Consider the following 23,695-nt stretch of genomic DNA (forward strand, 5'->3'; position numbering starts at 1 on the left):
AGTGCAGTCGTTTGTTGACTCACTGCATTAACTCTGAAATGAATGGTATATTCCGGTCAAAACAACATGAAGCTCGGTGCAGTTGCAAGCTGACGGATAGGGTCGACGTGGAACCACCACGAACTGCGGCGATGTTGCCGGTGAGGGTCCCGCCTGATCCCAACTACTACTCCCCACCGCACCGATTCGAGCACAGCCGTTTTCGTAACTACATTTATTATCATTTATCACCATTATAATCTATTAACTATCATGCACACATTTGACAGTAGTAGTAGGAAATATTAATCATATGCAATATGACATGTTCACGTTTTTTTTTTAAAAAAAAAAAAACCTTTAAGTCCTAGTCGCTCCTTCGTATTATTTACTTTTGGTCTAAATATATTGAATCAGACGAAGAACGGATTTGCGTATTTTTGAACCCACACATAGACAGCAATAAAGATCATGGCGTGTCCCAGCATGTGTTTCATTTGCAATTTTCCATTTATTTCGATTATATATAGAAAATTGTCATTGAAATTAAACAGCATCTTGCCTCTCCTATTTTTGTATACGCTTCCGATCTACTCATCTATTTATTTACATCCGACGATGAAGAATGAAAAATGTATTATGTTGAAGTCAAACAAAATTCCCACATCCATTATATGTTTGTATATAATAATTATACGATTCCGGAAGCGAACATTCTAGAGTATTTTGCAACTCATTTTCTAAGTTGCTGCGAAGGATCGAGAGAAGTTAGCTACTAACTAAATATGCATGTAAATACATGGGAAAAATAGCAAGGTTTTTCTGACTGGTGAATTCCTCGGTTTCCTAAATGACTGAAGTTCTTTCTATGATCCCATGCAGAAAATTTTGTTATAAAATTCTTCCCTTTACTTCCAAATTGTTCCTCTGAGTAGTAACTAGCACTAGCTATCAGATTCAGCTTTTTTCATCCCTTTACTCATCTCACTTATAGCAGTTAAAGGCAGCATACCACGAATCTGGTGTGATACGGATTTCAGGTGGAGTGTCCGTATACGGGGTCGAAGATTATGGAGACCGGGGTAGTTCCGCTCATCTCTCCCTGAATCACTGCATGCAGCCGGCCCCTGAATGCTGTTTTGTACGATGCCTTCTATTGCAGCGCGCAACCCTTGCACGCTTAGCCTCCCTTACTGCCTATCGGGGCAGCCCGAATTGATTTTCGACGAGTCGCAGGGCGGAGGCGGCGCAAAGGGTGGAGCGTTGCAATAGATGGCGCCGTACAAAACAGCATTCTGGAGGCCGCTGTTTGCAGTGATGCAGGGAGAGATGAGCGGAACTACCCCCGCCTCCATAATCTACGAGTGAGTATACGGATACTCCACCTGAAATCCGCATCACCTCAGATTCGCAGTATGCTGTCCTTAATAGTCGATGGACTGTTAATTAAGATAAGTGAGATTTCTTCCTCAATACTGGTTCGAAGGTAGAGTAGCGCTTCACTTCTTTTTCATTGATAACGCAAAGCAACTCGCTCTACCGAACTACTGCAATGTTATTATGATCACTATCACTTCAAAAATCGACTATAATTCTGTTGAGGCTGATGTATGGGCTTGGGTTCAATAATGATATGCTTGTACGGTAAGGGAGCACTTAAGAGTGGACTCAAGTAGTTGTTAGTTCAATTGATATGTAGTTGCAAAACTCCATGGTTCACTATCAGTTGACCTCTCTTATGAGGAATATGTATAGGACAAAAATGAGCTCAGATGTAATTTAATACACTCAGAAAGCTTCCTCAAGCAAAAGCTGTAATATTCTTCCCAAGTTTCCCATTACTTTGGAAATATTCGTAGTGTTAACGCTAGCCAATCAGAACAAATCCGGTTGTGATTTGGTGGTTCTATATTACGTTTGTTTCTTTCCAAGCAGAAATGTTTGTTTTTTTCCCCCTCATATAAGTCTGTTTCGGTCATTTTGATGCTCCTCACCTATCAAAGCTATGGATAAACGGTTACAACAACCTAACGATTATCTGCGATTTCAGAAAAGCATAGATTCTCAATTATTCAATTATTGGATCTATTTTGTACCAACCCATATAAATTTGTGGTAAATGCTACCGCTACGTCTCACTGATTTTTGATGAGCTGTACTCGAGGTTGTTAAATAATTTTATTGGCTGACGTTTCGGCAAAATCGCCTTCTTAAAAGCCTGAAATGGGCGATTTAATTAACAATTTAAACGACCAAATCTCTCCACAACTAAACAGATAAACTACATGCCTACTTTTAATTAGTAGTGTAAGAGGTCCTCCGGATAGAATAGAGTGGCTCCCAAGCACAATATTTGCGCAAGTATTGAGTCATATAAATACCTGCCCATCTAACAAACCCCCGTATGTTCCTAGACCACCTGCGCGCTGCACACTCGAAAAGAGATTGTGTCATGGAGTCATTCGACGTTGAAGCACTGTACACGAATATTTCTAATGACTCTGCGATACAGGGTATGTTCGAACTACTGAAAGAAAATATGAGAGCTATCAATTTATACGGACTCTCAATCTCTCAATTGGTGGCTCTTCTCAAGGCGTGCCTCGACTGCAATATCTTGAGATGGGCCGTAAAAAACTTTGCACTACTCAGAGGTTAAGCTATGGGGCAGAGGTTGGCTCCCACCTTAGCAATTTCATTTATGGCTAACATTTAAGCACCTGTTCTGGAACTACGTCCTTTGTTCTACTCTCGGTACAATTGTGACGATTGTTTTGCCATTTCCACCACCCAAGCGGAGATGGACAAATGTTTTGACTTGCTGGACCCACAGTCCGTACACACAAAACTTGCTAGCGAGAAACCACAGCGCGATTGGCTTCCTAGTTTAAACATCCAGGTTGGCATCTCGAGCGGTGCGTACCAAACGAAATAGTCTTGTAGGAGGCCAAGTAACAAGAACATCTTTGTTCATTTTTTTTCTGTTCAAATGAAGAAAGTCGTGATTAACGATATGTTCCGCACTGTAAAAACCGTTTGTAGTGGACCTGAGGAGAGAAAGGAATAGGTAAAGTTGGCTCGCAAAATTGCTGTTTCTAATGGTTATGAAATCCGCTCTAAAACAAGACGATACCGAAGTGTGCGAGCACGGCAATTGGAAGCTCGCTAAACAGATAAGATACCTCTCTGCTTTCCTCACATCTCCGATGAAAAATACCATCGAACAGTTTGAAACGTCAGCTTGTTTCTACTATACCATCTAATGGTTATTATTATGAAATCCGCTCTTAAACAAGACGATACCAAAGTGCTGCTTGACATCCGGTGTAATCTACCTGACTTTCTGCATGAACTGTGGCAATGAGTATGTCGGTGAAGCAGCACGACCGCTATATGTCCACATCAAAGCGCACGTGGACGGAAAGAACAGGTTACGAGAACGGGCAACTTTAGGTGCCCATAGAACACAAAAGCACGACGGAGCCGATTTTGAAATTAGGGTTCAAATCTTAGGGTACGAATCTAAACGTTACCTCTAAAATCGACGGGGGATTCGAACCATCCGCTTTCCTGATGGATCAGTCAGCTGTCCATGCTAGGCGTCTCAAATCCAAGATGAGTATTCACTGAAAACGATGGACTGCTGGAGTGTTCATTACTCCCTGAGTTAATGATTGAAAAAGTAGGCATGGAGCTTATCTTTTTAGTTGTGGAGAGGTTGGCCGTTTAAATAGTGAATTGAATCGTCCATTTCAGGCTCTGAAGAAGGCGATTTTGCCGAAACGTTAGCCTACAAAATTGTTAGGAACCTAATGTACAGCTCAGAACCAATACGGCATCATACTATGCCGAGGTTCATTGAAATTCGAACTTTCCACTGTTATTTCTCAGTTTCAAAATTATAATTGTGACCAATTGCCACAAAAATGGTGGTGAACAAACTGAGAAGTAACAGTGGAAAGTGAGATGTTTGGGTGACACTTTAGACAACAGGAACCTAACGCAGTGCTGGATATTAGTATCCGTCTTTTTGCAGATGAACTATTCAACGTTTTAGATCGCTACAGAGAGGAGAAAGTGTCACCCAAACATCACTCATGAACAGCGCTTAGGCATTAGGGAAGTTCGAGAGCTTGTTAAGTCTAAAACTATCAGATTATCCACCAGTGACAAGGGTGGGGAATTTGTAGTCATTCCTCGTCATCTAGACGAAGCCTTCACATTATGTCACCTCCAAGACAGCTCCCTCTATCGCTCTTCCACTGTCGAAGAATTTCTAGCGCAACACCGTAGACTCAATAGGGTATGGATGAGTACCAGTAAATCAACGCAATTACCACCCTCGACTGCGATCTGGCTTAAAACAGAGTTACCTGCGTATCATGTCTTGTACCTCCTAATAAAAACTCACAAGCTGAACTCTGATAGTGAGCTTGCCTCTGAAGATACTTCAACGTTCAAGGTAAGACCTATCATAAGCTGCATAGGAGGTCCCGCAGACAGGATCGCTTGGTTCTTAAACGTAGTGTCGGTGCAGCTGTTGAAATTCGTACCAGCCCACCTTACGAACACCCATATGTTTTTGGACCACCTAAAGAACACGCATTTTGATAACTCATGCGTAATAGAGTCTTTCGATGTTACTGCATTTTACACGAACGTTTCCAACGACTCGACTATGCAGGCAGTTTTTGAGCTTTTAACTGAACACCAGAGCTCAATAAACATGTATGGCTTTTCTGTGGAGCAGTTGATGGTTGTTCTCAGGGAATGTCTCAAATGCACTGTTTTTAGATGGTTGGGCAACTATTTTGCGCAAATTAGGGGTCTTGCCATGGGACAACGGTTGGCGCCAACGCTCGCCATTGCTTTCATGGCTAAAATTGAGGCACCAATTTGGAAAACACGACCTTTGCTTTATTGCCGATATATCGACGACTGTTTCCTTGTCTGTTCGTCTCAAGCAGAAATGGACAACTGTTTCAAGATTTTAAATGAGCAGTCGGAGTATATAAATAGTATATAATCCTCAACGTCCAAGTGCATATTTCAAACAGAACGCACAGGACAAAGTGGTACCGCAAACCCAGTAATAAAAATATCCTAGTTCACTTTCTTTCTGCCCATCCCACACAAGTTAAAAGGTCGGTAGTACGAAACATGTTTCGCAGCCACCTCCGTTTGCACTGGACGAGAAGAAAGACGAGAATCTATCGAGCTTGCTAGGAAAATTGCGGTCAGTAACGGCTACACACCTATGCGGTCTATCACAAAAAGAGCACAAATTCGAAATAAATGTGGCATGGAGAAAGTACCCTTTTGTGTACCGTTTATTTCCGATGAGGTTAGCGCTGCTATTCGGCGAAAGCTAAACTTGAAGAATCTGTCGCCATCGTGGAGCTCACCCCTAATAACCTTAAGCAAATACTCGGAATATTCGGAATCGCCTATATCATCGTATTTGCACGACACCGGAGTGTAAAATATGCCCGGATAACAACGAGGGTGATTGCATGAGTTCATGTATTGTTTATATGATTTCCTGTGTGCAGTGCAGTGACGAATACATAGGAGAAACAGCTAGACCACTATGTATTTGAATCAAAAAACACCTGGACGGCAAAAGGAAATCATGTGACTCCACTGCATTGGGTGGTCACAGGGTGCGGCGTCATAACGGAGAAGATTTTGATTCTGGTGCGCGAACCTAGCATTGCGGCGCGCAAGGCTCTGGAGGCTTTTTGGATCCACTCCAAGAGTCCAAATATGAATCGCAAGGAGGAATGCCTCTCCATTACGCGGGAACTCGCGCCTTATTTAAGGCTGATATTTGATTGCGCTAGTCACCTCACATCAGGTATCTAGCAGTGGCAGGATAGTCAGCTGATCCTAAGGTACGATGTTTTCTTCCACTGGTAGCTATGAGGCCCAACGGTTAACGTAGGACTTTCTTTGTTGGGCGGATAAGGCGTTTGATCGGATTAGTCACGTTCGATTTCACCCCTTCCAGGCTCTGAAGAAGGCGATATTGCCGAAACGTTAGCCACGAATAAAGGATTATAACAACCTCGTGTACGGCTCTACTAAAGAAAACAATTATTGAATCTTAATATTATTAATTCTGATTTGGAACAGTGAATCCTTCATTCTATTAAAGAACGGAACTTCCGTGTAATAAGAAGGTGGTTGCTCCAGAAATTCAGAAGAGGAACTCGTTAAATAACAGAAATTCGAGGGAACGTTTAGGAGAATATAGCGAATGTTTTCATGTATTAGGGTGTTCGGAAAGTATCTGCCGAAATACGGCAAAAATTCAAAACAACACAACTTTTTAACAGCATTTTATTATTCGACGAAATAATCTCCATCAACATCGACAACCTTCTGCCAACGTCTCACATGATTACGGATTCCTTTGGCGTAGAATTCCGGCGAGTTTGAGGCGAAGAAAGCCCGAAGTTCATTTTCGAGGTGGTCACGATCATCGTATTGCTTCTCTTCCAGGCAATGCTGAAGCGATTGGAAGAGGTGGTAGTCGCTCGGAACCAGGTCCGAGCTGTACGGTTGGTGCGGTAGAACTTCCCATCCGAGCTCCAGACTTTTCTGGGAAGTCTTCTTCGCGATGTGAGGGCGCGTTATCGTGCAGCAGGCGAACGTTGTCGAGCTTCGGGTGCTTCTTGCGGATCTTGTTGGCCAGTCTTTGCAGTTGAGCGCAGTAGACCTCGTAACTGTCGTGTTGTCCGGCAACAGTTCGAAACGGTAGATTCCATGAACTCCCCACCAGACGCTCACCATGACCTTCTTCTCATGAATTTCACCTTTCACGAAAGGATCCGGCATTTTATCGCCAGCGCACCACGCACGTTTGTTTGAGCAGCTGAGTGCAGATGTCCAGACGTCTTTTGCGGTTGCATGGGGGCCACTGACCGAGCTTCTTCAGCATTCAGAGAGATCGCAGTCCATTGCTCACGGTGGACAGCGAACAGTCAAGACTGGCAGCAAAATACCACACACCTTCATATGAATGCTGCCCCGTCAGATTCTTCAGTTCGTCGAACGGTATTGCAGTCGGTCGACCAGAGCGAGGCTCATCTTCGAATTTCTTGATTCCGGCTTTGAAGCGTTGGAAACAGGCGCGCACAGACCGCTCAGAAGGGGCTTCGGTGCCGAATACTTGACTTGTTTCGATGGGCTTCAGCAGCGGAGTGGCCAGATTCGAACTCCTAAAGGAGTACGTGTCGAATATGGGTGGAATGTTCAGCCATTATAGGATGAAATAGGCAAGGAAGAGGGAGCAAGATTTGTTATGTGTATACAAGTAGTAGTGTCTTTAAATAATATATTTAAAACGGGAACTTCCAGAACATCTCAAAAAATCTGCGCTACTGCGAAATTTTCGGCAGATACTTTCCGAACACCCTAATAATATCTCCGAATTTCTTTTAATTTTGACCGCCGATCAAAAGCGATCTTTTCATGTCCTGAGACGCAGATGGAGTCGGTGGACGGACTCCTTTTTTTTCTGCTCTGCCTTATTCATAACATTCCTATGTCCTGCAGGTTGGTCTGGCCAAAGGTCTGCAACCAACAACCAAGTGAATGAGAATCGCAAGATAGGCGGTTTTGAGTCGTCTCCAACAATTAAATTAAATTAGTTAGTAAATTCCACCTATCCATACCCTGCCATATCCTGCACCGAAACCCATGGTTACTAGATACAAGTAAACTGTGCATGTGTTTCGAATTTCGCGTTGTACGCAGCGTTAGAAAAGAGTGTCTTGATTCTAGAGGAACGCCAGGCACGGCAGCGCTAGAAAGAGCAAGATTGCAGGTCTCGTCCGAGCTGTCGAAACGGAAATCCAAGAAAATGATTTCTACATATAGCACGCGTACGCTACCATCTATGGTGGCAATTCAAACCTTGTGGAGACAAGCCAATAAGATCAACCACAACATCATCATCATCAACTGACAGAGACGAGACGGCGCTACTTGAACATGATGTAGCAAAGTGGAAAACTATTCCTAGGAATATGCGACCGTAGAGGAGTTGGTGTTTTTATCACCACGACCAACCTTGACCTTTTCGAACAACTTGGCACCCGAATCGTAAATCTGCAGATGAAAAGATATGGCTCAACGCGAAGTTTGACTATCTTTGTTGCCTACGCTCCAACATCAAGCTAGCTAGAAGAAAAAGAAGTTGAAGCTTCCTATATTGACCTAGAAGTTGTACAGAGTGGGCCGTACTTTCTAAAAGGACACCAAAGTTCGCAGAGCGAAGTCCTGGATCTACCCCTAGCTGGAATCTCTACGCTTTGTTAACCGTCTTTTGGGAAGATAGCGCAATGCACAACATCGGAGAGGAATACGGTCTGCTTGTAGGACACGTTCGCGACTTCATCAAGAGCCTTTTTTTGGAAACTCTAGAGCTAATACGTTAGAGTGGAGCTGCATGAGCTGCAGACAATCAAGAACTCATTTCCGAGCTGCAAATCTTTGCAGAAAGCGCATGAAAACCTTGAAGAGAGAAGAGCAGCATTAAAGGATGAAGAAGAATCTCGAGATCGTAAGGCGAAGACGACGATGATAGTTCTTCTGGAACCAAAATCGAACAATCATTGTGTCCAGAAAAGAAATGGAAAAAATAATCACCGACTTTTACTCTGAGTCTTTGACAACCATTTCTATCTGCTTCCTCACCATCTAAAGGAACGTAGATATGTCATTCCAAAGGTGGTACCCTTCGAAGTACGATATACTATCGTTTCGGTATCGAATTAAACGGCACACGGTTCCGAGAGAATAAAATCTGAACATCCAGAAGATCTTCCGCCAGTCTTTATAAACAGTCTGGCAAAGCTCTTCACGCGCTACCTGTTTTAATACAAAGTTCCATTTCAGTAGAAGACCAGCAGGACGTTATTGTTGTATAAGAAGGGGAATCCGCATGACATCGGCAACTATCGTCCAATCTGCCTACAATCTGTCATTTATAAGCTCTTTTCAGGAGTGATCCGTAACAAGGTTGAAAAGGTGCTAGATGAACTACAGCAATGTAAACAGACTTTTGAAAAGGATTCAGCACGACTAGCTACATTCGCACTGTTTCGAAACTCATCGAGGTATCATGATGCCGTATAAAATGCCGCTATCTGCCACCTTCATCGACGTAAGGAAGGCCTTCGGCTCGATTGAGACAGAGGCGGTTATAGAAGCCTTGGACAACCAAAGTCCTTACTCAGTACATAAAGGCAGTTCGAGAATTCTACAGTAACATCACGACGAGAATTTAGTCATTCTACAAGGAAATCATCATCGATGTGGAGAGAGGGGTCCGTCAAATCGACAAAATCTCGGCCAAAATATCCACTGCTACTCTCGAAAACGTGATGCGAGGATTTAGAATGGAATGACAAGGGAGTGGTGGCCGCCAGCTAAACCATCTAAACTTTGCTGATAACTCCGTTCTGATAACATCTAACATCGACAAAATGAAACGAATGCTAGCCGAATACGAAACATGTAAAAATGCCGTTTTTCAGCCAAATCTGCAAAAAACGATGTACAAGAGACACGGGCCTCGAATGCTCTAGTTACGTTAAACAGAACGAACATGTCTCAATGGGCAATAGCTATTTCTATCAAGGTCGGGAAGTGAGCAGAAGACCAACCTGATCAAGAGAACAGAACAACCCGAACTGAGCACCAGGAAACGAGCAAATTGTGTATAAGGGCACCGATGCTGCAGTGAAGAAAACCGGAAACACACCTCTTTAATACCACCTGACTTCCTGCTTTGACTTATGCTTCACAAACCTGGACACTCCGCAAATGGAGAGAATGCGGTCAGTTTCATGGAGCGAATAGATGGTCAGAAGGGTGGTCAGAAGAAAGTAAAATGGAATTCAGATTTGGGAGATCTGGACTTTGGTGTGAAAATTCGATATCTACCACACAGCTGAAACTTCCGAGCTTTCGTCTCACTTTTGAAAAAAAAAAATGACTTGAAACGCTGATGTGTATGTTCTCTTCCTTCTATGGCACTTTTCATTTCGACATTTAAGAAGGGATTTTTGAGGTAAAAAATTCAAAGAATTTTGGAAGTTGCATTTCTGCTACTGCAGTGCCGCCCACTTCACAAACCATAGGAAACTTCAACTCCTGTATCCACGTAGCCAAAAACAATGCATTTTTACGGGTCATATCAACGCAGACACAAAGCATTGCGACATTTCACTTAGTCTCTGGACCTTCCACCGCACACCCAGAATGGATCTACTTTTCTACATCAATTTCACGTACTACTTTTTCTTATTCGTAGCACTTCATCAAATCGATCCATTCTTTTCGCGACAACACATCTTTGAGACGAGATTCCCTTGGGCCAGCAATATCTCGGAAACTTCTTGGTAATTTCTTCTCTTTTCTGTAGCTTCATGCGCTTGCAACTTCTCACGATTTGTAATTAAAACGCAAATACACAAGTGTGTCATAAATATTTTCCATTTCTGTTCCTTTTTTTGCTTGCCGGAATACGTCCCTGATTATTTCGAAGGATCAAGCTGAAGCTGACTCATTGAATTTGGTTTACTTTGATCGAAATCCTTTCTGCACGGCGAATTGTATTGATTTTGTTCTCATCGGTGGAATTTATGTGCTACAGCAAAACAAAGCGGAAGTGCAACTTGTTATTATAGCATAAGACACGTTATAGCAGAATTAAGCTGGAATCGTGTAAGATCCTTGTTAGATTAGTTATCTGGAGTGCTAAAGTGTGATGGTAACGATCAAAACTGTAACTACGGAAGCCTTGTTCCGGAATGGTTTTTTGTAACGAGACAAACAATGGATTCACAACCTGGTCCATTCCTAAATTCATCCACATAATTCCGCTCTATAAATAAAGTCCTTTTAGTTGTTGACCTAAGGGGACGACGAATTTCTCAAGACCGAATCTTACCGAACGTAAATCGAGCGTCGGTTCTCTGCGAGTGCGAAGGCGCGAGGCGTGGTTGAATGGGGTCGGCTCCGGGGGGACACGTAGCGCCCACCCGGCTCCGAGGGGACACTGCCATACGAACATTCAACCCGCGTCACTACCGCTAAGATGCGGCTAAATTCCTAGCGTCTTCTCTTCTTAATAGCATGCGGGAAATCCCGAGTTTTCCTTTCCATAGTAATCCGATTTACTTCAACTGCATGATTCACTTAATTTTCTCAGTACAACGCTTCGTCTCTCGTTTTCTCTAGCTCAGTTTTTTTTTTCTAGAAGCCTTTGGACCGTGCAATATGGCAGAAGTGGAGCGTCCAGAAGAAATGATGGATGGTATGCTCACCTATCATTTTTTCACCTGATTTCATTAAATTCACTGCGAAGGGCGCCGAAACATTTGGATATTAGCCTCAATTTGGCGGGTAGGCAGTGCCGAGGAGAAAAATCAATACCGTGTCTGGTACATGAAGAACATTTACGAATCCCACGCTCAGATAATGCATGCATGCACCGTCGGGACTACGGTGTGCCTAGGCATTAGAAATAAGTGGAAGTCACAGTATTTAATACTGATGAGACCTTATTAGGGGTTTCCATAGAAGTAACTATTATTCTCGGCAAAAGCTTTTCAGAAGAGCCTATGGAAGAGGATTCCCTCATGACCAACGACCCAGATGATGTGGAAATGGCTGAAGGGATGGACGAAGAACAAGAAGAATATTGTGGCGGTATGTTCACACTTTTATTTCTTTGAAACCTTTTGCTCTGTACAGCAGGATGTTTTCCTATTTGGACTATCCATTCAAGAATAGGTTGACCTTGGAACATTGTCATACTTGTGTCTTGTGTTATTATTGACGTATCTGTAGCATTTCTTGGTAGAGTTTTCATCAAATGCTTATTTTGCATTTTGCTGTCTTCGGTGCTCAACACGATGGCGTAATAATATAAGGCAGTAGCGAAAGAAGTAATGGTACGACATTGAAAAGAGACTCAGATACCGTTCGCTGAATGTGCGTGTGAATTTTGCCTACACAGATCCCTTACTGTGAAATAAACTAACGAATTGATATCTTTGTGCAAAAAGCTTTAGAAGTGACGATATGGAATTTGATCTCCAGCTGGAACATCCCGTAGTTTTTGCTTCAAAACAATACAGTTGAAAACTCTTTCGTCATCAACACATATGTTGTTGTTCATTGAAAGACTTATTGTTCGCGATTTCCCAGTGAGGGCAACGCATCGAATATAGATATTACTGGATTCAGTATCCATTTCCTGAGTTTGAGCATGATGCAGTACGTTCATAAAATGAGATAAGATCATGCACTTGTACTACAGTTATTGCTATCTGAAGTATTTAACACTGCTACTGAAACCACGGAGCGAACATGAATATAGTTGTTTTAAAATATACCTGGAATGAATGTGAAACACTCCGCTTTTTCGTTTTAAATGCAACATGCATTCAGACAAATCGAAGAAGAGCAAGAAAAGTCGAGGACGGAAGTCAAAAAGCGGAGGGAAGAAGAAACTAGAATATCCTGACCCATCAACATCTACGTCCGCCGATATGTGTGCAGCCCTTGATGTTCAAGATGTGACCATAGAATACACAGAAGAGGATTACAATACAATAACAAATCTTAAGGTTTTATTTCATTTCCTGCTCAATTATGACTTACGTAATTGCAGATATTAGTGATGATCACAGCTTTTATTATTTCTATTATTATTATTTTTGAAGGGATTCATCCACCGCGTCCGCCCAACTATTCTTGAGGCTAATCCGAAATGCAACGCTACAAAAGTCTATCCGCTCATCCAAGTGAAGTATCGTGAGTTCCAAGAGGAATTGGCTGCTCAAGGTCGCTCTCAAGCTGTGAAGAAGACAGAGAAACGGTGGGTCCTTGTAACCTTGCAAGCTGTTGCACTCTATGGTTTTTTTTAGTCCCAAGCCGCCTCCTGAACAAGACAAACTTGTAGCTCCTATAAAAATCAGAATTTCTGCTCGGAAGAAGCGTAAGAACGAGTCGGACGAAGATGGTGGTGAGCTAGCTTTTTGTGTTTCCATTTGTCATTGGACATGTTTCTTCTGATTTTATAAATTCGTAATTTATTTTGTACATCACTTCCATGTAAACCCTTTTCAGGTACCGCAGATAGTGACCAAGAATTTGAATCTCTTCTCAAACAACACGAGCATCAGCTCGATGAGGAAGAGAAGGAGAAGGAAGAGAGGAAGGCTAATCGGTTAATATTCCTTTTCCTTCTCAATTTGAAAGCAAAATCATATATTTTCTAGCGCTGCTCATCGCGCTGATAAGAAGAAACAAGCATTGGAGAAGGCCCAAGCTAACCGTAAAGCTAAAAAGGCGAAAGGAGAAGAGGAAGAAGTATTAGAATCTCTTGCATTTTTCCCTTTAGTCGGAACAATGTCATTTTATTCCAGATTGAACATCAAGATTATTGTGAGGTATGCAGGCAAGGGGGAGAAATAATCTTATGCGACACGTGTCCTCGCGCTTATCATGTAGTTTGTGTTGATCCTGAGATGGAACAAGCCCCTGAAGGTGACTGGAGTTGCCCTTATTGCGAGGAACATGGTCCTCCGCCACGAGAAGAGGAGCCTGTTAAAATCAACATGGAGTACTGTAGAGTCTGCAAGGTGCGTGTAAAAGTATTTTTGTTGTATTACAACTGCAAAATTGTTTTTATTCAGGGCACTGGTTCTCTATTGTGCTGCGATAACTGTCCTAGCTCTTTTCATGCATACTGTATAAATCCACCATTGGAGGAGGTATATGATTAACAAAATCTACACATACTACTTGTACAAAACATTGTCTTCTTTTTTTAGGTTCCAGAGGACGAGTGGCTGTGTCCCAGATGTACTATTCCCGAACCAAAACAACGTCCAGAGAAGATTCTTTGTTGGAGGTGGATTGAAATTCCATATCCAGATCCTATTGAGGTGAAGCCAGGCGAGGAACCAGACAAAGTAAGCGCTTTGAGCACTCATTCACACATATCGAAAATAATTCCTCTCCTTTATCGAAAGTTTTCTACTTATTAAGGATGCGGTAATGCTTCGTCCTCCTCGTAAGATGGAACCACGTCGTGAAAGGGAGTTCTTTGTTAAATGGAGGTACATGTCTTACTGGCACTGTGAGTGGGTCAGCGAGACACTTATGGACGTTTATTTTACAGCGGTTAGTCTCTATTGTTTTGATTCTTTCATAATTTTATGTGTCAAAATAGTACAAAGGGTTTGTGTAATTTGGTGTAGTATAGTCAAAACAGCGTGAAGCTCGTAGCGTCTCCGCTTGAAGTGGTGCGGTTAGGATCGAGGATGGACCCTTACTAGCACCATTCATCGTTGCAGTTCGCGATGGTTCCGCGTCGACCGGCTACCTTCATCGTAACTTCACCGAGCTTCATGTCATTTGACTCGACTATATGTCGTCAGTTCCAAACCTAAGGAATTCTTATAGGACATTTCTAGAGTTCTATTGAAAACAGCATGCCAACTTATCATATGTTGCATACAGTAGTGTATTTTGTTCGCAATCATGCTTGCTTGATCCTGAATGGTATTCATTTAATTCAGTAATTTTGTAATTCAGTTGGTTCGAATGTACTGGCGCAAATACGATTCCGAAAATCCTCCAGTATTTGACGAATCGACTGCTCAACGACACCACAAAGACAGTGATCCCTACGAACTCCGCGAGAAATTCTATCAGTACGGAATAAAACCAGAATGGATGCAGGTATGAAGTGCTATGATACTTGGTTTCGGCGAAATTGGTTTTTAAATTCTGTGGCATCAACAGGTCCATCGCATCATCAATCATATGCAGTACGGAAAAACTCAATTCGACTATCTAGTGAAATGGAAGGAACTCGCCTACGAACAAGCTACATGGGAGAGAGACGACATGGATATCGCTTATTACGAAGACGCGATCAACAAGTATTGGATCCACAGGTATGCTACTCTGTGATTACAGTTGCAGTTGCATCCGTACTTTACCATCGAAGTTGATTTACTTCAGGGAGAAGATGTTAGGAGAACCAATTCCAAAGCACATTGCGAAGAAAATTGCTGCACAGCGAGAGAAGAAAGGGCTTCCTCCACTGGAATCTACGGACGAGCCAATGAGCAAAAAGAAGAAACGCGACAAACCTATTGTTGATGTAATTACAAAATAGAATCAACCTTTTGTGCACAATTTACCTCCTGTGACGCAAATCATGCAATTCAGATCCGGAAGAAGTATGAAGTGCAGCCTGACTACATTTCCGAAACTGGAGGAACACTTCATCCTTATCAGCTGGAAGGTGAACTTCTATTTGCTTTGAAGAGATTGTGTTGTTACTGCACTTTCCATTTTATCATTTGAAGGTATCAATTGGTTGCGGCACTGTTGGTCAAACGGTACTGATGCTATTCTCGCCGATGAGATGGGTCTGGGAAAGACCGTGCAGTCGCTTACGTTTCTATACACCCTTATGAAGGAAGGTCATTCCAAGGGACCGTTCTTGGTGAGTTCTCGTCTAAAAAAACTCCGAACTAAAGGAATCAACCAGTCACTTTTTCTCTCGAATTTGTATTTAAAATCAAATGCACTTTCTTAGATCGCGGCGCCGCTTTCAACCATCATAAACTGGGAAAGAGAGGCAGAACAGTGGTGTCCAGACTTTTATATTGTCACTTATGTTGGGGATCGTGATTCGCGAATGGTAATACGTGAACATGAGTTCTCATTTGTTGAAGGAGCAGTGAAGGTACGATTAGTTTTAGCATCCAAATTTGCACTATTTGAATTATGGTGAAAGGGGAATCTTTATAGGGTGGTCCTAAGGCCTCACGCATGCGTTCACAAGAAAATATGAAGTTCCACGTGCTTCTCACTTCGTATGAGTGCATCAATATGGATAAGGTTGGCGCTTTCCTCATACGTTCTTTATAATGCTACATCCATATCTATTCAGGCAATATTGTCTTCAATTGAGTGGGAGGCTCTGGTGGTTGATGAGGCTCATCGTCTAAAGAATAACCAATCTACGTTCTTCAAGAACCTCCGGTATCTTACAAGTTTTTTTTTAAATAAAATAAGAGAAAGCAAATGATGTAATCACAGAGAATACAATATCAACTATCGTGTGCTCCTTACTGGAACTCCGCTTCAAAACAATTTGGAGGAATTGTTCCATCTCCTGAATTTTCTCGCTCCGGACCGCTTTTTGTATGTTATTTTCCCATCTAAGAGTGATTAATGATGTATCATTCCCTCATAAATGCATGTTCCAGCGATTTGGAGTCGTTCACGCTCGAATTTGCTGAAATCTCCAAGGAAGATCAGATCCAGAAACTTCACTCGCTTTTGGGTCCTCACATGTTAAGACGTCTCAAAGCAGATGTTTTGACGGGCATGCCATCAAAGAGTGAACTTATTGTTCGAGTGGAACTAAGTCCTCTGCAAAAGTGTGGATTTATATATAGATTTTCCTTTCCAGTTGGGGAAATAACATGTTTTAATTCAGGATGATTATCTCATCTTTAGGAAGTACTACAAAAACATCTTGACACGTAACTTTGATGCTCTTAATGTCAAAAATGGTGGTTCTCAGATGTCTTTAATTAATATCATCATGGAGCTGAAAAAGTGTTGCAATCACCCGTATTTATTCGCGAAAGCTAGCTTAGAAGCTCCAAAACTGAAAAATGGAATGTGAGTTGAAGTTTTGTCTCGTTTCTTTATGCTGTAGTGTATATCAGCTTATTCAGGTACGAAGGAACTCAACTTATCAAGAACGCTGGAAAGTTTGTTTTACTCCAGAAAATGATGAGGAAGCTGAAGGATGGTGGACATCGTGTGTTGATCTTCTCCCAGATGACTATGTGAGAATTTGGAGTTGAGCTGATGTTGTTAGTTATTTGTTCTGAAATGAATATTGACATCTTAGGATGCTGGATATTCTTGAGGATTTCTGTGAAGTAGAAGGGTATAAATACGAACGCATTGACGGTTCGATTACGGGTCAAGCAAGGCAGGATGCCATCGACAGGTTCAATGGTAAAGTAACATTTGGAATTGAATGCCAAATAATAAAATCTACTCGCGTTTATCATAGTCCAGCTGTGATTTTATTGTTGGCATTTCTCCAGCTGTTATGCGAGTATGTTGGTACAACAAACTCTACGTCCTTTCTTTTTGAACTGCAGTGCAGTATATGCACTAATACATTAGCAACTTTCTGTGGCACATGTTAGAATGTGGTAGATGCAGAAAGAACTGCAGCTCGCTTACGGAGATCAAACTTGCAAATGTTTCATAACGTGTTTTCGCGTCAGAAGAAGTAACGTGTAAAAAATAAACGTACAAATGAAAGTAACGTAAGCGTAAAGATTTCTGCGTGCTTATTTTCTTTTTTTTTTTTCTTCGAAAAATCAGTCCTAATGTATGAACAGGCCAAGAGTAAAATATCAAATGATAAAGGATAAAGTGTTCGGCGCTAATAACTTCGCCTGGGATGTGCCACCACGTTCACTTCAGTTTAGAATCGTTTGAGGTTTACGAACGTGTAAGTGGACTATACAATGACTGGCTGGGCTAGCCGATGCGTTAAATCAGTGTTTTTATCCTCTCAGACAAGTCTGGTACCAATTTATCGACCCCGGAGGGATGAAAGGCCTGGTGAGCTCTAAGGTGCATTCGAACCTCCGATCGATCGTGCAGGCAACGGAACCTCTAACCACTACACTACACCCGCCCCAATGAAATATTATAACAATAATATTAATATTATTATGATAGTATTTTATTAAATATTATTATATATTAATACGTATTAATATGAAAGCTGGGACGGGGTATGCCACAGTCAGTTGTAGGGCCGTTGTAGCCACACTGTCAAGGGTTCGAAACCGCCCTTCATCCCTGCGAGTCGATAAATTGGTACCAGACTTAGCTGGAGGTTAAAAACACTGACTTGATCATCGGCTGGCCTCCGCAAGCCATTGTGTAGGCCAACACGCGTTCGAAAACCTCAACGGTTACGAATTCCAGTAAAACGCGTTAGCGCATCCCGAGTGAATTGATACGCCAGTGACTTTATTCTTTTATCCTTTAATATGAAGACTACAAAATTATTCTTAATTTCTTATCACACGATTAGAAATTAGACACCAATTTTTGCTTACTTACGTATTGCTTACATAATTTGTGCTTACGTTTATTTCAGCTCCCGGTGCTCAGCAGTTTGTATTCCTTCTTTCCACTCGTGCTGGAGGTCTCGGAATTAACTTAGCAACTGCAGACACTGTTATCATATACGACTCCGACTGGAATCCTCACAATGATATTCAGGTAATTCGAGCGATTTTTGGCATCCTCTGGGGAATTCTTGTGCTGTACTTCTATAGGAAGTTATCAGATTTTCAGGCATTTTCGCGAGCCCATCGTATTGGTCAACAAAATAAAGTGATGATTTACCGTTTTGTAACCAGGAACTCCGTGGAGGAGCGTATTACTTCGGTAGCTAAGAAAAAGATGCTTCTGACTCACTTAGTCGTCAGAGCAGGTCTCGGTCAAAAAGGGCCAAGTATGAGCAAGTCCGAACTCGATGATGTGCTTAGGTGAGTTGTTAAGCTGTTGTTCGGATGTCGGTCTCGTATTGAAATTTTCTGTGGTAGCATTATATTTGTTTCTGGCAGGTGGGGAACAGAAGAGTTGTTCAAAGATGATGAGCCAGCTCCCAGTGAGGGTGGTGAAGGAGAAGGTAAAAAAGCCAATGAGAATGAAATCGTGTGGGATGATGAGGCTGTAGATGCTCTTCTTGATAGAACAAGAGACGCAGATCTAAGGGTAAATTGATTCAAGAATATCATATTAGGATATTGAATTCCACAAGATGTTTGCAAAAAAAAAATGACTGGCTAATGATCAGGACTACGTTTTAGGATAAAGATGGTGAGAAGAAGGAGCACTGGACCAATGAGTATCTCAGCTCCTTCAAAGTTGCTACATATACGACTAGGGAGGCTGATGATAAAGAAGAAGAGGAGGAAGATGAGATGGAGGTTTGCCATAATTAACTCTTCTATCTACCAGTACTTTTTGTGAAATTGAATTATTTTCAGGTTATAAAAGAAAATGACAAAGAACCCGACCCGGACTACTGGGAAAAGCTGCTTCGCCACCACTACGAGCAGGACCAGGAGATGGAAGCCCAGAAATTAGGCAAAGGTAAACGTCTTCGAAAGCAGGTCAATTACGCAAGTGAGAATATGGGACAAGATTGGCAGAAAGAGGCATGTTGTTTCTTTTTTTTCAAAAATGTGCTTAGAAATGGATTTGATGATTCCAGCAGCAAACCAATGACGATGACGATTTGTCTTCATATGACGGAGGATCTGAAAAGGCATCCGGCGAACATTCTGACGACGATTTCGAAGGAATTGGAGGAGAGAGGAAGAAGAAGCGCGAAAGAGAGTCTGAGAAGCTCCCACCACTTCTTGCGAAAGTTAATGGCCAACTGGAAGTTCTTGGTTTCAATCCGCGTCAGCGTCGTGCCTTCTATAATGCTGTTATGCGGTGGGGAATGCCTCCACAGGACGCTTATCAATCTCAGTGGCTTGTGAGTTCAACGCTTCAGTTCTGTACATTGAACAGCAGTGGCTTGAAGCAGTCTCCTTTTCTAGACTCGCGATTTGAAGGGAAAGTCTGAGCGGGCGTTTAAAACATACACATCCTTATTCATGCGTCACCTTTGTGAGCCTGGTGCAGATACGCAAGAAACCTTCAATGATGGTGTTCCAAGAGAAGGGCTTAATAGACAACACGTGCTGACTCGCATTGGCATCATGAGTCTTATCAGAAAGAAGGTGCAAGTGAGTGTTTTTTTCTTTGGTTTCATCTTCCTAATTTTGGCTGGTGCGTTATTCCTTCCTACTTACAGGAATTTGAACAGGTCAATGGCGAGTGGTCGATGCCAGAAATGCGAGCAAAGGCTTTAGAAGCGGCTGGAGCTAGTTCAGTTAAAACGACATCGTCTTCAAAAGCAAGCAGTCGAGAGCAAAGCGTAGCTCCTGATGACAGGAAAGAGGATAGCAATGATGTTCCTACAGAACCGCCTGAATCAGTGAAGGTTGCCATTTTTACTCTTTTTTGTTCCCATGTTGCTATTTTCTAATGTTTAATCAAGATGTAGTAATAGAATATGTCGGACTCGATAGGTTCTTTTAAATTTAAGGCGAGCCTAAAAAACAAAGACCAGGAAACAACAGTCAGAATCAAGCACGACGAAGTCTATCGTGCTTTCATCTATTCCATAATCTCCTACTTTAATGGCTGTTGCAAATAGCCGAACACGAATTTGATTTTGCGATAATGATGACAGGATGCAAAAGGAAAGAAAGGAAATGTGTAAGGGATGCGAAATTGGGCGGCACACCTTGTCCTTGGTCCTCACCATAACTAGTATAGTTTTTATGAATTGAAAGAAATAGGTCATTCAGTTATGTCGAACATGCAAAGCGATGTAATTGTTAATTTAATTACTTACTTTCTGTCGTTAGCTCCGATCGCACAATTCAATTTTGTTGGTGATAAACTTCTTTGAAATGAGAGTGAAAGTAGCAATTTTGGAGGAAGGAGTCTAGTGAAACCGGCGCTCCGGATAGTGTAGTAAGTTATAATTTGAAGATAGCTTGCGCATTATTGCTGTTTGGTTCTCTTCTGAAGAAGGTACAGTTTGTGATTTAGTTTAAAGGACGCAAAACTAGATGGTCATTTTCAACAACAGATTAAATCCTTATTCGTAAAACTCTTGAAATCCACCTCGCACTCTTTCCTTCCATCACCATGCGAATGTAATGAGGTGTTTCATGGGTCAACCTGATTAGTATGATGCCACTCATGATTAATTTCTGGATTTGAAGAGAGACTTTGATTTTCGTTGTGATTCTTGCAAACGATACACCGAGCGCTATCTACTACTAGTGAGAACCACCCTCGGAAATTTTTCCGAAAACTTTTTTCGGGAAAATTTTCTGAATGAATGTTTGATCTCGTATTTTAAAAGTTTGATATGAAAGACTAGAGATCAACGACTAGAGAAAAAATTACTCGATCAACACGTGTCTTGCACCGAAGATAAGATGAGTGATATCTTCTCGAAATTAAACTTTTTAACCAAATGAATTTATAGCGCTCTGTTTAGTTCTGTGTTATGTATGTACATGGTGGCATTTGTTACAAGTTGTTACTCATTTTTATGAGTATACAGTTCGTAAAAAAGTAAAAATAGTAACATCTGAATTCTACCAATGGTGCAGATAATGCTAATTTTCCTCAGTCAAGAATAGATACACAACAAGTGGATTTCCTCATGCCGTGAACAGACATGTGCGAGTCTTTTCCAGGTATTACTTCGTTATGCATTGATAGGTAAGGCGAACTCATTGGTTAGCCGTACTATAGCCAAGAATAAATGATTATAACAACTTCTTGTCCGGCTCAACTTAAGAACACGAATATCGATAGTGGATATCCATAAAATGCTGTGCTTTATTCCAACTGTCATGCATATCATCATTTCAACGAACTTTTGCTTAGACTGAAGCTGAAGATACGCCATCGACCGCACCCGACTCTAAAGAAGACTCCAATACAACACCAGCTGTTGAGGAAGAGAATGAAGAACAATCTAAGAAGAGTGGACGTCTTCCTTTCAAGTTTAACATTGCAGGTTAACCTGTGATTTTCTTTCTTCGTTTGATTTGATCCTTTATGGTCATAAGTGTATGTCGAAAGCGTTGGACATGTCAGTAAGTGCATGAATTTTCAGATGGAGGTTTCACCGAATTGCACACTTTATGGGTAAATGAAGAGAAGGCAGCTGTACCTGGTAATGAATATGAAATATGGCACCGGCGGCATGATTACTGGCTGCTCGCTGGAATTGTCCAGTATGTTTCATTTTCTTGGATAGTCTTTAAAAATTATCAGTGCCGATACTAAGGATTCTACTTTCTAGGTATGGTTATGGAAGGTACCAAGATATACAGATGGACCCAAGGTTTGCTATTATTAACGAGCCATTCCGTCAGGAACAAGGGAAAGGAAATTTCCTTGAGATAAAAAACAAGTTCTTGCAAAGGCGCTACAAGGTTTACTTTTTTTTTTTTGGAAGCTGCATTTGGGGTCGTTTATTTGAATCTGTTGCCCAATCCGATGTAGTTTTAGCTTAGAATGTTACATTCCATCTTTAGCTTTTGGAACAAGCACTTGTAATTGAAGAGCAGCTGCGACGGGCAGCTTATATGAACCTGCAGAACAGCACCACAGATGGTACTGCTCAGCTAGCCCAACGGTTTGCCGATATTGAAAATGTGGCCGATTCCCACGCAAACGTTGCAAAAGATTCTGCGGCAGGAAACAGAAACGCTAATGCTGTCCTACACAAAGGTGTATTATTAGTTGTTAGTGATTATTCCAATTATTTCATGTAACTATGTCGGATATGTTGCAGTTCTCAATCAACTTGAAGAATTGCTGTCGGATATGAAAGCCGATGTTTCTCGCCTTCCTGCTACGCTATCCCAACTTCGTCCTGTCACCCACAGACTTGCTATGACAGAAAGACAGTACGTTTCCATCAAATTTCTCTAGACTTGCATTTGAATCAGCATTTGATTTGATCGACTATGAGGTCTCACAAATTCCCTGTTTCCTTAACCTGTCTTTCAGAATCCTCTCGCGTCTCACTTCAAAGGATCCTGATGCCATGGCTGGGAGGTCCCCTCTGCCTCCACCTGGCCCTTTTGTAACGCCAACTCTTGGACAGCAGCTATCTGGAATACAACCTAAATTTGCTGCACTTCATCAACCCGGAAAAGTGCGCTCTTTAGACTACTCAGACAAACACTTGTCTTGGAAGCTTTCTAGCTTAGAAACTTCGGAATATTTTAGATGTCGAGTGGATCAGCAGATACTACAGAGGCTCATTCGTCCTCAGAGCCACCACAAGAAAAGAAAGAAGGTGAAAGAAGGCTTGAGAGCATTTGTATATTGTAATTCATGTACGCAGTTCACGTGTCATAAGATGCAACTTGTTTATTGAATCGCACTGAGTTATATTTTTCTATGATGATTTTCTTTCATCACTTCAAGGTGCTTGAATACGGTCTACATTTTCAAGTTCAAAGGAAGAACCTGCAGAATATCTCATCATACGTAGAAGAATAACTTGAGTGTGGTTCTTACCAATTTAGTGTATTCTGAATTGTAGAAATCTGCAGTGCAAACTTCTTGCCTATCTCTCAAAATGAGGCCTGTATAATCTTCCAGAAACTGAGGAGTCAACTTCGAAGCCAGCCGTTGAGGAGGAAGCCCCAATGGACCTTTCAGCTCCGCCAACTGCTCCTGTCACGAATACGTCAACAGAACTTACGGAAAAAGCAGAATGACATTAAGATGTGATCTAGCTATTGCGCTCTGCGTTAATTTATTCAAACCTACTCTTGGATTTCTGTGAAAAACAAGAAGACTTCCGTATTGAATATAATTTATTCTTATACTTAGTTGGGTTGTTTAATCGTAGTAGTTTTGTTAATGGTGCCCTGAGGTTTGTAGATTTGCTGAGTATCTTCCCGCTTACTCTTTTGTTAATCTTAGTCATCAGTGAGTCCTCATCATTGTCTGTACGTTT

The 23,695-nt window shown here is 41.7% G+C and overlaps 3 protein-coding genes across 3 annotated transcripts; 1 reads left to right on the forward strand and 2 right to left on the reverse strand.

Moving 5' to 3' along the window:
• Positions 1–6,324: 6,324 nt before the first annotated feature.
• RB195_019222 (uncharacterized protein) lies at positions 6,325–6,819 on the reverse strand (the record flags this gene model as incomplete). Its single annotated transcript, XM_064186979.1, has 1 exon — positions 6,325–6,819. One exon carries the CDS (start codon positions 6,817–6,819, stop codon positions 6,325–6,327), a length of 495 nt encoding a protein of 164 aa, XP_064042860.1.
• Positions 6,820–6,922: 103 nt separating this feature from the next.
• Positions 6,923–7,666, reverse strand: RB195_019223 (uncharacterized protein; the record flags this gene model as incomplete). The annotated part of the gene is made up of 2 exons (XM_064186980.1): positions 6,923–7,202; positions 7,659–7,666. 2 exons carry the CDS (start codon positions 7,664–7,666, stop codon positions 6,923–6,925), a joined length of 288 nt encoding a protein of 95 aa, XP_064042861.1.
• A 3,605-nt stretch (positions 7,667–11,271) lies between these two features.
• RB195_019224 (uncharacterized protein) lies at positions 11,272–23,453 on the forward strand (the record flags this gene model as incomplete). The annotated part of the gene is made up of 40 exons (XM_064186981.1): positions 11,272–11,308; positions 11,608–11,703; positions 12,448–12,626; positions 12,723–12,877; positions 12,927–13,024; positions 13,129–13,228; positions 13,281–13,371; positions 13,428–13,643; positions 13,698–13,775; positions 13,836–13,976; positions 14,053–14,187; positions 14,602–14,748; positions 14,812–14,966; positions 15,034–15,175; positions 15,244–15,319; positions 15,384–15,523; positions 15,617–15,766; positions 15,832–15,921; positions 15,974–16,065; positions 16,123–16,227; positions 16,293–16,466; positions 16,546–16,713; positions 16,770–16,883; positions 16,949–17,058; positions 18,227–18,351; positions 18,427–18,620; positions 18,699–18,849; positions 18,945–19,064; positions 19,125–19,295; positions 19,352–19,621; positions 19,686–19,874; positions 19,943–20,131; positions 21,601–21,733; positions 21,833–21,953; positions 22,022–22,154; positions 22,257–22,452; positions 22,517–22,631; positions 22,735–22,882; positions 22,957–23,026; positions 23,335–23,453. 40 exons carry the CDS (start codon positions 11,272–11,274, stop codon positions 23,451–23,453), a joined length of 5,433 nt encoding a protein of 1,810 aa, XP_064042862.1.
• Positions 23,454–23,695: the final 242 nt, after the last annotated feature.

Source organism: Necator americanus, chromosome II, assembly GCF_031761385.1.
Source record: "Necator americanus strain Aroian chromosome II, whole genome shotgun sequence".
Taxonomy (NCBI): Eukaryota; Metazoa; Nematoda; class Chromadorea; order Rhabditida; family Ancylostomatidae; genus Necator; species Necator americanus.